This window comes from Trachypithecus francoisi, unplaced genomic scaffold (genome assembly GCF_009764315.1).
Source record: "Trachypithecus francoisi isolate TF-2019V2 unplaced genomic scaffold, Tfra_2.0 Lachesis_group9, whole genome shotgun sequence".
Lineage (NCBI taxonomy): Eukaryota > Metazoa > Chordata > Mammalia > Primates > Cercopithecidae > Trachypithecus > Trachypithecus francoisi.
The window spans coordinates 12183466-12197516 of NW_022681474.1; the positions used below are offsets into that span (position 1 = coordinate 12183466).

The window sequence follows — 14051 nt, forward strand, 5'->3', positions numbered from 1 at the left end:
ACATTTGGGGGTAGTCAATTTGATCAAGAAGGCCTGGAATCATCAATCAGGATGCAAGGAAAAGATGGAATTATGTCTAGGCTATGAAAGAACCATGCACAGAATAGATGTGTTTAAGCAGCTGATTGCATGACAGACTCCAAAGAACAGCAGCAGACTAGGAGCGGGGCAGTCATTGGTCAGCTCGATGTTCTCCTGAACCTTCCTCAGTGTTGATTTCATCCACTGTGAACAGATATCTCCATAAACATGTCAGTTTCTCTTTCTACCATGGATGACCTTCATTGTCTGCAGATAATTTTTAGTGTATCTATGCCCTTGGTCAAGGAGTGTGAAAGCAGAGATACCAAGAGGCACTGAGACATCTGAACCCCATGGAAATCCCTAGTATTTCTCTTCTCTTGCTCTCACTCTCTCCTTATGTACTGCTCATTCCATCTTTTCATGGCTTCATATCTATGCACACTTCCATCCAAATCACCTTCACCCATCCACTCTTGGGTCATCTTTCATAGCTTAGGGGTAAGTCCACCTTTCCCTGAGACTAATTGGCAATCCTTGGCCTCCTTGATCAAACTGACTTTCCCTAAATATAACTCACAATTCAGCATCAAAGTTACAACACCTTTTCGTAAGACTTTCCTAAGCCGGGTAAAGTAAGAGCCCTCTATGCCCTTCGAAACAGAGGCTTTGCTCTCTAGAATCTTCTCTTTTACAAAGATAAGTGGGACTAAATGAATGGATACTTGGCAATAGGACAGAAAGAGGGGCATGAAGAGCAGAAAAGACAGGAGGCTGAGGGTGCTCACCTGGTTGCAGACAGGTTTGTACTTGAGCCCTGGCTTGTTGAGGATCATTTCCAGCTGCCTGCGATTGAAGTTGGACACCCCGATGGACTTGGCCAATCCTGCATCTTTACATTTCTCCATGGCCTGGGAAAAAGGAATTGTGAGGTGTCATTAGTGTAGTCAACTGAAGACCAAGATAAATGTGACACAGAACTGTGAAAGAAACAACTGTCTAGATATGACAATCAAACTATGTAGCTGTGGTTCTTAAAAGGGAGAAAATAAAACAGAAAATTGGAGAAGAAGATAGTGATTGCAAGAGTAAGAATTTGTTTCCTCCTTAGGAAACTGGAGAGTCTAGTGCACAGGCAAGGAAAGAAATCCCAGTCCTCCTTACCCCCAACTCTTCTCCTCCACTTCTCTCTTTTGTATGCCTGTCATTTCTTTTTCTTCACTGCTCACAAAACTACCTTTGTAAAACTCCTAAAGTTTTGATCCAATGGTGCATTTTCCATTCTTGTACTTGGAAGATAGGAACCAGATGTCTCCTATCTCATCTTTCTTATCTGTGCTCTCCTCCAAGCACTCACCTCCCACGTAGCACAGAGATCCACTGTGTCAAACAGTACTTTCCCATTTTCATCTTTTGGGATTAGTTCCTCACCTGGCTGAAGTAGAAGCAGTCAATTTAGTGATGTCACAAATCAATTTCTCCACATAAATTTCCCCACACATAGCCATGCTCTGAGGTACATTTAAGGACACTAATCCTCCGTGATGTAGGTGATGCAATGCTCCTGAGAGTGATATGTACAAAGTGTGCTACATATGAAGGTATAAGGAATGTCTTCAGGAGACAGACTTCCTCTAATCTCTTATAACTATTATATGTATAAATAAATACCATCTTTCTGGTTGGTAATGGAGTGTCATCATTGACTTACATTACTTTCTTCTGCTCCTATAATTTTCTCTGTGGCAATACCTCTCTTCAACTGCAAAAGACCTTGATATCCAGGAATAAAGGATTGTACTTTTGACCCAGATGCCACTATCAGAGTTCTTTATCTCCCTGAACATGTGATGTTCCATGGACAGGACCATGAACCAATCATGGTCCATGGAGGTGTTTTCAAGGCTAGTTTGGAAGTTGGGAGATGCACAGGAGCTCACAGTAATAACCATGAGCCTGAAAGTGCTCCAAAGCCATAAATGCCACCAATGAAAAAGGTTGGAACAAATATTTAAAAAGCTTTTTGTAATAAAGCAGAGATAAGGATGGAGAAAGGATACATTTTTAGAGATTTTATCAAATTCTTAATGTAGCCATGGCTTTGACTTCCCATTTTTATATCTAATACACCTTGCATTAACTAGTCTGAGTAGTTTTCTGTAACCTTAAAACAAAAGTTATGAATGACACAAGAATTCATGGCTAAGCAAAAATAAAAACTCCAGTGTGAAAAAAGAGGAAGCAGAAGCAACAAGGTTTTCCATGAAGGTTTGTAGTTTAAGACACACCCGGACTGAATTCTTGCCCCTTGAAAAGATGCAAGAAGATGGAAACTCATTGTTCACCCTACGTGCAACAGCTTTTCTGGACACCACAACTTCATGAAACTCTGTGTCTGTGAACATCCCAAGAGGTGAACTCAGGAGTCATAACTAAGACCTTGTGCCTTCAACGAGATGATTGTCACTTCCTCAAGTTTTTGAGGCAGAGGCTTTGAGGATTCTGCACTCTCTTTTCTTGTACACATGCATCACAGAAGTATGGATTCAAAATGTGTTCAACAGAAAGGGAATTAGGAGTTATGTTTAGGGCTCTTCTTCCATGTTATAATCCCTATGTCCTCCTAAGAAAATGCTTAGTTCAAATATCCATGAAAACAATCTAGGAAAATGCTTAGTTCAAATATCCATGGGAACAATATTTATGCTGACAACAAAAGTGAAATCAATTTGATCACAAAGCTGCCTACCTTTACAGACACTGGAAAATGAATAAGATAGAGGTCAACATAGTCCAATTGAAGATTTTTCAGTGACCTTTCCAAGGCTGGTCGGACCAACTCTGGTCGATGGGAATTGCACCAAAGCTGCAGAGGTGAGAGAAAGGAAGTTGTGTAATGAAAACGTGAGCCAATTTTACTAGTTTGCTCCACCTAATATTTAGACATTTTCTACTACTTCAAAACCAATGACCACAGGCAAACTTATTCTCTCTCTTCTTGTGATGACTTTTGTTCTGCCATATCCTGATGAACTTTGTAATATGTTGGATATATAGTTAGTACATATATTGAATGAAAGAGTGAAATTACTCAAAGGGTAAAAATTGTTATCAAATCATAAGCATACCCATTATCTGAATTATCTTTGGTATGTTTTACAACACGTTAGTAGTGTAATTATTTCATCTATTCAGCCCAATGGGCAAGACTAAGTATCTTTGAGGTTGAGAAGCATAGGAAGCAAACACAGTTTTTAATATGTCAACTTGGGCTGGACACAATTTGAGACAATGTAGGCATTATTATTTAATACTCACAGAGCTTGCTTATATTGCTTTCTCTCTCTGTATGATCAACATAATAATGGAAACTGAGAATCGTAACAAATGTAAGAAACTCACCCAGGAGGTAAGTAATAAGATAATATGATTAGGATTCTTTCTGATTCTATATTCTATGTTAAACCATACTGATCTGTGCTGAGCTCAGAAAGGCACTTTGATCATGAATTGGAACACTGCAAAGATGAGAAAGTCATCTTCATTTCCTGCTTTTGATTGTAGTTTTACTACATGAATAATTGTGAATAAATTGAAATAAATAAGCACAATTCACCCTCAACTATGGATCCAGTCATAGAATTGCCACCTCCACACAATCACCATAAACACATGTGCACACAAGCTCATCATAGGCACAGTACCTTTGAAGTGTAGAATATGTCTTCTCTCTTCACACTGCCGTCTGCAATCTTGCTTCGGATGGCCAGTCCAACCTGCGCCTCATTATTGTATAAATGAGCAGAATCAATATGGCGGAACCCAACTTCTATCGCCAGTTTGGTGGCCTCTAGAGCTTTATCTTTAGGAACCTAGGGGAGCAACCAAAGGTAGTATTTTCTGACTGATGTGCCTGAGAGTTAGTTCAGGCACAAGCAGCAACGTTTACAAAAATCACCTTTTCCTCCTTTCTTGGATGAGTTCTTTCTATGGAATCATAAGTCCATCCCAGTCTGTCTGGGTCTTTCCTTGTTAGTAATAAAAGTTGGGCATAGCAGGAACTTCTGCAGTCCCAGAAAATCACTGCTTGACCAGTAGCTTAGAAGTATCCCTAAAACAACTTCAGGTTCAGTGATTTTTTGGCAAAATTAACAGGCTGCAACCTCTAGTTATAGATATAATCTTAATTATTTTTAGTATGGTGAAATTAACATGAGGAATGGCCGGGCTCGGTGTCTCACGCCTGTAATCCCAGCACTTTGGGAGGCCGAGGCGGGTGGATCATGAGGTCAGGAGACCGAGACCACCCTGGCTAACACGGTGAAACCCCGTCTCTACTAAAAACACAAAAAAACTAGCCGGGCGTGGTGGCGGTGCCTGTAGTCCCAGCTACTGGGGAGGCTGAGGCAGAAGAATGGCATGAACCCGGGAGGTGGAGTTTTCAGTGAGCCGAGATCGCACCATTGCACTCCAGTCTGGGCGACATAGCGAGACTCCATCTCAAAAAGAAGGAAAGGAAGAAGAAAAGGGAAAGAAAGAAAGAGGGAGAGAGAGAGAGAAAGAGAGAAAGAAAGGAAGGAGGGAGGGAGGAAGGGAGGGAAGAAAGGAATGAAGGAAGGAAGGAAGGGAGGAGGGAGGAAGGAAGGAAGGAAGGAAGAAGGAAGGAAGGAAGGAAGGAAAAGAGAGAAGGGGAAATAGCCACATGGAAGTAATTATGAAGGAATACAGTGTAAGTTCCTGTGATTCCTCTCCCACCATGTTGCTGCATAGAACACTCTGACTTTATCCAGCATCACATTTTGTCAAATGTATGTGAACTGTTGTCTACAAGAGATGCTCTCTACATACTCCATTACTAAGATTTTGTCTGGGACTGCTTACATTGACTCACTCTGCCTAGCAGACACAAAACTTCCAGTCTCCAAAAGGAAAGCAGGTGCACAGAAACTCCACAGTTTCCACAAGCAGTTACTTATAGCCACCATTCTTATAAATTAGGAAATACCGAGAAATCTACCTTATCAGATACCAGCTGGTTTATATTGGAAACAGGCCTGTCTATCTATGGATAGCAGTCTATTACGTTAAGTCTTTTCTAACCAGTCTTTGGCCATTCTGTCTGCATGACAGAACTAAATACTAGTAGTAAAGATGTATACACTAAAGATATTGATTTGTATATATAAGAAATAGACTGCAGGGAGTAAGTGATTAGCAAAATGGGGTTCAGCTCCATAAATTCAAGGCAAGTCTTTTAGGAAACATATGATTGCAGTGAAATTTATAATTATTGACTTATTTAACAAATGTAGATACAGATTTGAAAGTATATCTTTTACATGACAAAAGCAGAAACAAAGCAAACTATTTTCCCATCTTGAAAGTATTCAGAGGCTTTCTTTTTACCATGAAATTGCAAGGAACTACGTACAGGGTCTCACAGCCCACTCCTCATACCATCCTTGACCATTTCTTTGTTGTGCGAGCACTCAAAGGCTTACCAAAGCCGGAGCTTCAGTGGTGTTCTCATCTTTACTTCCTCTCCGTGACAATTTATATTAAAGTAAACCACTCCTGTCAGTGGCCTTCAAAATGTCCCTTTGTAAGTACTTATATCGTATAGATGAGAAATGCGAGACTCAAATTTTATATAACTAGTCCCTATTCACACACATTGTATTCCCACGACAGTCTTGAGATACAAGTTTTCTTCCAGTGTAGAAAGAGCTAAGCCTAGAAAATAAAATCTATTCCATTAATTTTCTTGTCAGAGAAACAAGAAATGTCTCTGTTACAGTATTTTTATACCAATCTGACCCATATTAACAAAGACAAAGAATTTAAACTTCCCTTGTTAGGTTTTACTTTTTTTTTTTTTCTTAAAATGAGGATATTTTATCGTTTCAGGTAATTTTCCCAGAGCTGAGAGTAGCACATGGGAAATTCTCTTTAGTCCAGCTCTAGTATTACAGTTTGGTGCACGAGGCTGCCCAACAGAACAGTGATACTCTCCCAACAGATTTCATGCAATCCGTCTCCACTAACTTTTGCCATTAATATTCCTCTGAATTGTGTCTTCTTGGAAGAAGTAAATATCTGTTCAACTATACAAAGAAACAGAGAAACCACTCCCATTGCAATCAATCTTCAAGAGACGGAGCAGGCAGGCCGTGTTCTTTCTGCTGAGTTTTATAGACTCTGACAAGCTGTGAAACAAACATAAACAGAAGACAAAGCAGTGCCCCAAATAAGCAGTAGATGACCCTGTGACCAGACTGCATTGCAGAACAAAGACTGACGTTTAAAGGGGAGTCATGCAGAGTAACTTGGGAACACAAGCCTGATAACCTGGTCAACTTCCACTTACTCTAGCTTCCACTTACTCTAGCTTTGCTCCTTTAAACTCTCAACACTAAAAACATTAGTATTACCTCTGCAGGCGCATAGGTGCCAAATCCCAGGACAGGCATGAAGTGACCATCATTCAGCTTCACACACTGATGTTTCGAATCCATTTCTGTCACTGGCCTGGTTGGCAAATGTGTCTTTCTTCCTCCCTCACAGGCTATAAGAGCAATGAGCAGGCAATGTCCCTGGACATACTGTCTGTGGGTTAACCAATGGCATGTGAGAGGAGGGACAGAGGCAGTCTTACACAGGCAGTGATAAAAATGGAATCCAATTCAACTGTTTCTTATCTAAGAAAATTCATAAGTAAATTATCAGGTGGGCATGATACACTCATTAATTTCTCTCAGGAGTATTTTTGCTGTTCCAAATCTCTCTATATATGATATAAATTATTCAAAGAGATTTGAGAACAAATGGTGACTTTACATAAGACTACAGAAAAGGAGCTACAAAGCTCTTTGGTTTGTGCCATGATGATGTTCCTTCTGTATCTTACAGCATTTGAAATGACTAGTTTTCATTTTTCTCTCTCACACACACACAGTTTAAAGGAATAACTAATGAGCATTTCATTAAAATATTGCCCTCAATTAAAAATTAAAGTTAATTTTATTTATTTATTTATTTTTTGAAATGCAGTCTCGCTCTGTCGCCCAGGCTGGAGTGCAGTGGCACATTCTCGGCTCACTGCAAGCTCTGCCTCCCGGTTCACAACATTCTCCTGCCTCAGCCTCCCAAGTAGCTGGGACTACAGTCACCCGCCACCACGCCCGGCTAATTGTTTTGTATTTTTATTAGAGACGGGGTCTCACTGTGTTAGCCAGGATGGTCTCAATCTCTTGACCTCGTGATCTGCCCGCCTCGGCCTCCCAAAGTTCTGGGATTACAGGCATGAGCCACTGTGCCTGGCCTAAAGTTAAAATTTTAAAATGTGTTACTTTTTCATCAGCAAATTTATTGTTTCTTTCTTATTAGCCTTGTGAGAGAAATATCCCTTCTTGATCAAGGTACAGTCCTGATAAAGTTGTAATCCTGATGTGGGTGTAAATAAAAAATAAAATTTGATGTGGTTTTATTGGAGGATTTCTTATTAACAGCTTTTGGACTTTGGATATAATTTGTAATATGTAAACTGTGCCTTATCTTATTTGTCTTTTCCAGCCAGTTTTAAGAGTTACTATCAAAAAGTAACAAGCCAAAAACCTGATAACTATTAGATATACTTTATAATATTGTTAAACTTATTCATAAGGAAAAACTGGTAACTAATGACATATAAACTGGTGAATAATCCCCACATGGGATAATTTTTACTTCATTCTCCCTTTGCAGGGCAGGTTAGAACATGAATGTAATTTGCATGATCCATGATTCACATCTTGGAGTAGTCACAACTTGCAGTGCCATGATTGCTTCTATTTGCTTCTTTATAAAACAGAAAGAAATTGAAACATAAGTAAATTGTTATACATTGACATAAATGTTATATTATAAAGATATTGAAATTTTTCAATGAGATGGTGGATTATAAGACTCCCATATGACTCATGGAAACATCAGAAAGTATCTAAAATTGACTGAAATAAACTTATTTATGGAGTGGCTCAGTAGAGATTCAGGGTGAGTATACACATACAGATGTTACAGGCAAAAGACTAGGGGAAGAGACATGCAATAGTCCATCTAAGTCATTGAGGAGAAACTGGGATGCAAAATTTTGTAATAGCAAGTGATTCAAAAGCCATGGGTTATTTGGTGAAAAATAAAATGGCAAACACAATCCATGTAGGTGCATGTTCAGAAACAAACTAAGAAGGACTTGAGGTTTTATGTAGGGCTGATGCCTTGACTGAGGACCTGCCACACATATGAGTTGATGACTGTCATGACAGAACAAATCTATATGCAGTTACAAAGATGTTTTATTTTTTCAAATGCCCAGTTAAATAAAATAACAAGGCATACAGGCCAGATGCGGTGGCTCACACCTGAAATCCCAGCACTTTGGGAGGCCAAGGAGGGCAGATCACAAGGTCAGGAGACTGAGAGCATCCTGGCTATCATGGAGAAACCCCGTCTCTACTAAAAAAAAAAAAAAAAAAAAATAGCCAGATGTGGTGGTGCATGCCTGTAGCCCCAGCTACTCGGGAGGCTAAAGCAGGGGAATCACTTGAACCCAGGAGGCAGAGGTTGCAGTGAGCCGAGATGGAACCACTGTACTCCAGCCTGGTGATGGAGCAACACGCCGGCTCAAAAAAAAACAAAATAAAATAAGAAGGCATACAAACAAACAAGAAATCACAGTCCATTATGGGAAAGAAAATAAATTAATAGAAATCATTCCTGAAGAATCACAGGCATTAAAATTAGTAGAGAAGCATTTAAACAGCTGTCTTAAATATGGTAAAATTGCTAATGAAAACTATGGATTAAGAACTACAGAAAATCTGAAAAAAATAAGAAAATCAAAATATAGTCATAATACAGAAACTATAAAAAAGAAAAGGAAACAAATTGGAGCTAAAAAAAAATACCTGAATGAAAAACTCACCAGTGGGTGGTTCAACAGCAAATTTGAGAAGGGTGAAGATATGTTCAATGCACATAGGGATACCGCACTTGAAATTCCTGAGTCTAAGGACAGGAAACAAGAATAAAGAAATGTGAACAGGTCCTATGGGACTTATGGGACACCTTCAAGCCAACCAGTATGATAGTATTGGATTCCCAGAAGGAGAAGTGCAAATCCATGATGGTAGAGAGATTATTTGGAGAATAAAATCATCAAAACGTTTTCAAATTGGTTAAAGACAAGAATCTACAAATTCAGGCAACTTAAAGAACTGCATATAGCATAAACTCAAAGAGACTCAGACCTGTATGTGTTATCATCCAACTCTAAAGGCCAGACAAAGAGAGAATCTTTACATAGCAAGAGATTTTGGGAAGCTGAGGTGAGTGGATCACCTGAGGTCAGGAGTTTGAGACCAGCCTGGCTAACATGGTGAAACCCTATTTCTACTAAAAATACAAAAAATTAGCTGGGCATGGGGGCACACATCTGTAATTCCAGCTACTTGGGAGGCTAAGCCAGGAAAATAGCTTAAACCCGGGAGGCGGAGGTTGCAGTGAGTCGAGATTGTACCATTGTACTTCAGCTTGGGCAACAAGAGCAAAACTCCATCCCCTAAAAAAAAATAAAGAAACAAAACAAAACAAAACAAAACAAAAAGTAGGAAGAGAAACATGACTCATGGGGTACAAGGTTTCCTGGACAAGGTAATCCACAGATTTCTTATGAGAGTCTTTGGAGGATATAGTAGGTGATATATTAAGGTGATCAATTAAAAAAATTTCACCCAATAACTCCATATTTGGCAAAAAATTATTATTATTATTATTATTATATTATTATTGTTATTTTGAGACAGAGTTTTGTTCTGTCACTACGCTGGAGTGCAGTGCTGTGATCTCAGCTCATTGCAGTGGTATGATCTCAGCTCATTGAACCTCCCAGGTTCAAGCAATTCTCCTGCCTGAGCCTCCTAAGTAGCTGGGACTATAGGTGTCCACAACCACGCCCAGCTAATTTTTGTATTTTTAGTAGAGACAGGGTTTCACTACGGTAGCCAGGATGGTCTCTATTTCTTGACTGTGTGATCCACCCACCTTGGCCTCCCAATGTGCTGGGATTACAGGCATTAGCCACTGCACCCAGCCAAATTATTTCTTAAAAACAAAAAGTTATTAAGACTGTGATGTAAAAGCTAGAGGAGTTCATTGCCATTAGAACTGCTCTACAAGAAATGCTAAAGAAAGCAATTCACTTTGAAATGAACGAATTTTAGACAGCAACATGAAGTCATATAGAGTTATAATGACCTCTCATAAAGGTAAGTAAGTGTATGAAAAACGTGGAAATATGTATTTATGAAATTTGCTTTTTACTCTCATTTTCTTCAAGATTTACTTTACAAATGTGTACAAATAAGAATACATTTCTGTTAACATACGCACCATGTATAAAGTTGTAATTAGTGACATCGATAATGTGAAGTGGAAACATAGCTGTGGAAAAGTAGAGTTTTTGAATGGAATTGAAGTTAAATTCACATTGGGATTTCAAAGTGGAGGGTATAACTATGGGATACAGTATGTCATTTCAATGGTAACTACAAAGAAAATAATTACAGATTATGCACAAGATAAACTGAAACGGGAATCCAAATTTTAGCAAGAAATCATAGACACCCCAAAATATTGTTAGTTGAGGATATAAAGGACAAAAAGCTGAAGACATAAACTTCTTTCTTACATACAAAATCCAATCAGTTTATCTCAAGAATCTCCAAAGCCTTATCAGGTTTAGAATCAACTTAAACGTCTAAAATGCAAAGATTTATCTGAGATCCAAGACAAATTTCTATCAGCTATGAGCCGGTAAAATAAAAAACAAGTTATTTACTTCCAAATCACAAAGGTTTTATAGGCAGTAGTTGAACAATCTCATTTCAGAAGGGAAATATCAGTTGAAAGAGAAGAAGAAGAGGCTTCATGCAAGTCATAAACTCAACAGGGCAGAAATTAAATCTTAAAGCTGCAGAATCATCTTCCTGACTCCATATCCTTCATTCTGGGCACACTGGTGCCAGGGGTAGGCTTCTGGGGCTTTGGGCAGCACTGTACCTGTGGCTTTGCAGGGTGCAGCCCACATGGCTGCTCTCACAGTTTGGAGTTTAATGCCCCTGGCTTTTCCAGGCTGAAGTTGCAAGCGGCTGGTAGATTTATAATTCTGGAATTGTTAGGGGTGAGACCTTTCTCCCACAGCTTCACTACACAGTGCACCATGGGGACACTCTGCAGAGCTCCAGCCACATATTATTGCTCAACATTGCCTAAATAAAAGCTCTATGTTGGGGCTCCAGCCCCGGAACAGGATTCCCTCTGGACATCCAGGACTCCTGACACGTTGTCTGAAATCTAGGTAGCAACTGCCAAGCCTCAACCACTCTTATGCTCCAGAGAGCTGAGGCTGAAAGCTCCCCTCTTCTATTTGTCACTCTCTATTCAGCATTTCCTCCAGTGACCAAGTGTGTGTCATGCACCTTGCCAAGGCTCAAAGGGTACATTGTACACGGGGGCCTCTGCCTGACTAGTGTGGGTCATGGAGTCGACAAGAATTAAAACTTTCCACAGCTGGTATACAATCTGGTGAAAAAATCTGATCTCAGGAGACCACAGGAATTCTCAGTCCTATAGGTGAGGGAGAGGGGGAGGAACATGAGGAAAGGAAGATGGGAAGAGGGAAGAAAGCAGATGGAAGATGGAAGACTGGGGAGGAAAGAAGTGGGATGTCCTTGAGTCTTACATAAAGAACGCTCATGTGCCTCAAGTAAATAACTGATCCTAATTTCTTCTCACTATTTTTTTCTGAAAAAGTGTTACAGTTTGCAAAGAACTTGAATATTTTCTCAACAAGTATATATTGATATGATACTTTAAACAAAATGATGTTTGCCAGCACTGTTTGTCCTGAGATTTCCTGTTTTGTTGACTCAATTCTCTGGGTTGAGAGGTTTCTATGTGAACAATAAGGGGTATACTTGAACCTCACAGAGGTTTGTGGGTGAAGTCATGTGAGAGGCTGTGGAAACTCACAGCTTGCTGCATTGCTGTGGAAAATGGTGGGATGCCAAAAGCCGTGCAGGAGGAAAAAGGAAGAGCTGGGAGGCTCTGGAGGAGGCTGAGGTACTGCTGATGCCCTGGAGAAAATTTTGGGGAAAAGACAGATATGCCTAAAGCAATATGTAGGAAATTTTAATTATGACATTAGATAAAATTTCACAACCCATGAAATTTGAAGTAAATTCTGCCTTGTTCAGTTTTTTCAGAGTAAACTCTGTTTGAAGAAATAACTGTGTCACCCATGTTGACTCTGGATGAGTGACGATTCCACCAAGCACTTTTTGAGATGCCTGCCTCTTCTGCACTGTTTGGTATTTTACTATTTCTCAATACTATTGTCCACCCCTTCAAGCTACTGGGGTTGATGCAGTCAGGGTGACTTAGCAGCTTGCACACCTTCTGACCACTCCTGGAGAGGTCAATAGCAGGGGAGGTTGTAAAGAGAAAATTATTCATTTTTATAGTTGTTTTGATTATCATAAAACCAGGTGAGAAAAACCTATATCTGAATGGTTGAAACTCCATGTGATATGGACAGGAGACAGGGAAATACTGGGTGGTACAGGGTGATCTCCCAGCAAAGGCCCCACCCTCCAGCCTGGATACCTGTGCCCCTCAATGAGAACAGGCATTTCAGTTTTCACACCCCCAAAATTTGCCTTTTGGCCCACCGCGCCTCCAGTCTGCCCCTATATAAACCCCCAAACCTAAGATCCAGGGCAGAACAGCAGGTGAAGAGACAAGGAGGCAACCAGATGGATGGCAAACAATGACATAGAGAAAGAGAGAAGAGGAGGGACATTGGACACTGAAAGGAGTTTGACCTTGGGGGATTGGAGAAGAGTCTGGCCACTGGGCAGCCTGACTCCGTGGGAAGATCACCTTCCTACTCCATTCCCCCATTCCGGCTCCACATCCATCTTGCTGAGAGCTGCCTCTACCACTCAATAAAATCTTGCACTCATCCTTTGAGCCCACATGTGATCTGACTCTTCTGGGATGCCTGGCAAGAGCTTGGGATATAGAAAGCTGTCACAGTGGCCCTCTGCCTTTGAGATAAGTCAGAGAGTCCACGGAGCTGCAGACTGAAGCCGTCTGCAGATGGCAAAGCTGAAAGAGCTTTGTAACACTGTGGTTGCAGTCACTCACACCTAGACACTATCATGGAGCCAGAGCCCAAAGCGCTTGCCCTGGCCTGTGCACCTGCCCATCTCCATGTTCCCTCTCCCTCAAGGAGTTTGAACAGGTGAGCCACACCCCTGTCACAAGTCCTGCAATGTGAATCAGAAAACTGTCTCATTTCACATACAAATCTGTTAGCACCATATCAAGAAATCTAAGGAATGGTAAGCTCTGGGGGTCGCCCGGGATCATCTGTAACTTCTCTCATCTTTTCCTGACTCTTCTTCCTCTATGTATTGATGTCATCCTCAGGCTGGGTGGAGGGGGCTGCAGCAATTTTAGAATTCCCAGGGCAACAGGACAAGAGCCACTTGAAGAAGAGGGGCCGCCGAATCTCAAAAGCTTCTTTCTTGATGTGAGAGAAACCTTCTCAGAAGCCTGCAGCACAGTCCCTCTCATGTGGCATTGGCTAGGGCTGGGTTGCAGCACTCTTCCCACTGTAGCTCATGCCAAGGGCAAGGAAATAAACATGAGTGACCATACCAAAGCTTTTCTAGTAAAATGCATGTTGGTGATAATACAATCCTAACCCCTAAAACCATAATGAAAAATTGGTATTTTCAAAAAGTTAGACATTTGCAACCTTGCTCACACCTCAAAATAGCTTTGCAAGCTTTTAAAACAACTGGAAATAAATCAGTCTTAAATGTAAGACCTGAGACTATCAAGTGCTAGAAGGAAATCTCAGGAAAACTTATTGGGGCAAAAAATTCTTAAGTAGGTCCTGGCAAGGAACTCAGACTAAATTAAAC

At 40.4% G+C, this 14051-nt stretch overlaps 1 protein-coding gene across 2 annotated transcripts in view; it reads right to left on the reverse strand.

Annotated features, from left to right (window-relative positions):
• The window catches only part of LOC117082118 (aldo-keto reductase family 1 member C1 homolog), a 99805-nt gene extending 93211 nt beyond the window's left edge, over window positions 1-6594 (reverse strand). Inside the window, exons 1-5 of one of the 2 annotated variants that reach the window (XM_033208670.1) lie at window positions 6453-6592; window positions 3726-3893; window positions 2771-2887; window positions 1379-1456; window positions 810-932 (exon numbers count right to left, since the gene is read on the reverse strand). In XM_033208670.1, coding sequence (XP_033064561.1) covers window positions 810-932; window positions 1379-1456; window positions 2771-2887; window positions 3726-3893; window positions 6453-6536 — 570 coding nt within the window. In that variant the 5' untranslated portion in view covers window positions 6537-6592. Of the gene's footprint in view, window positions 1-809; window positions 933-1378; window positions 1457-2770; window positions 2888-3725; window positions 3894-6452 lie in introns of both variants that reach the window. The other variant, XM_033208672.1, reaches the window with a different exon arrangement.
• Window positions 6595-14051: the final 7457 nt, after the last annotated feature.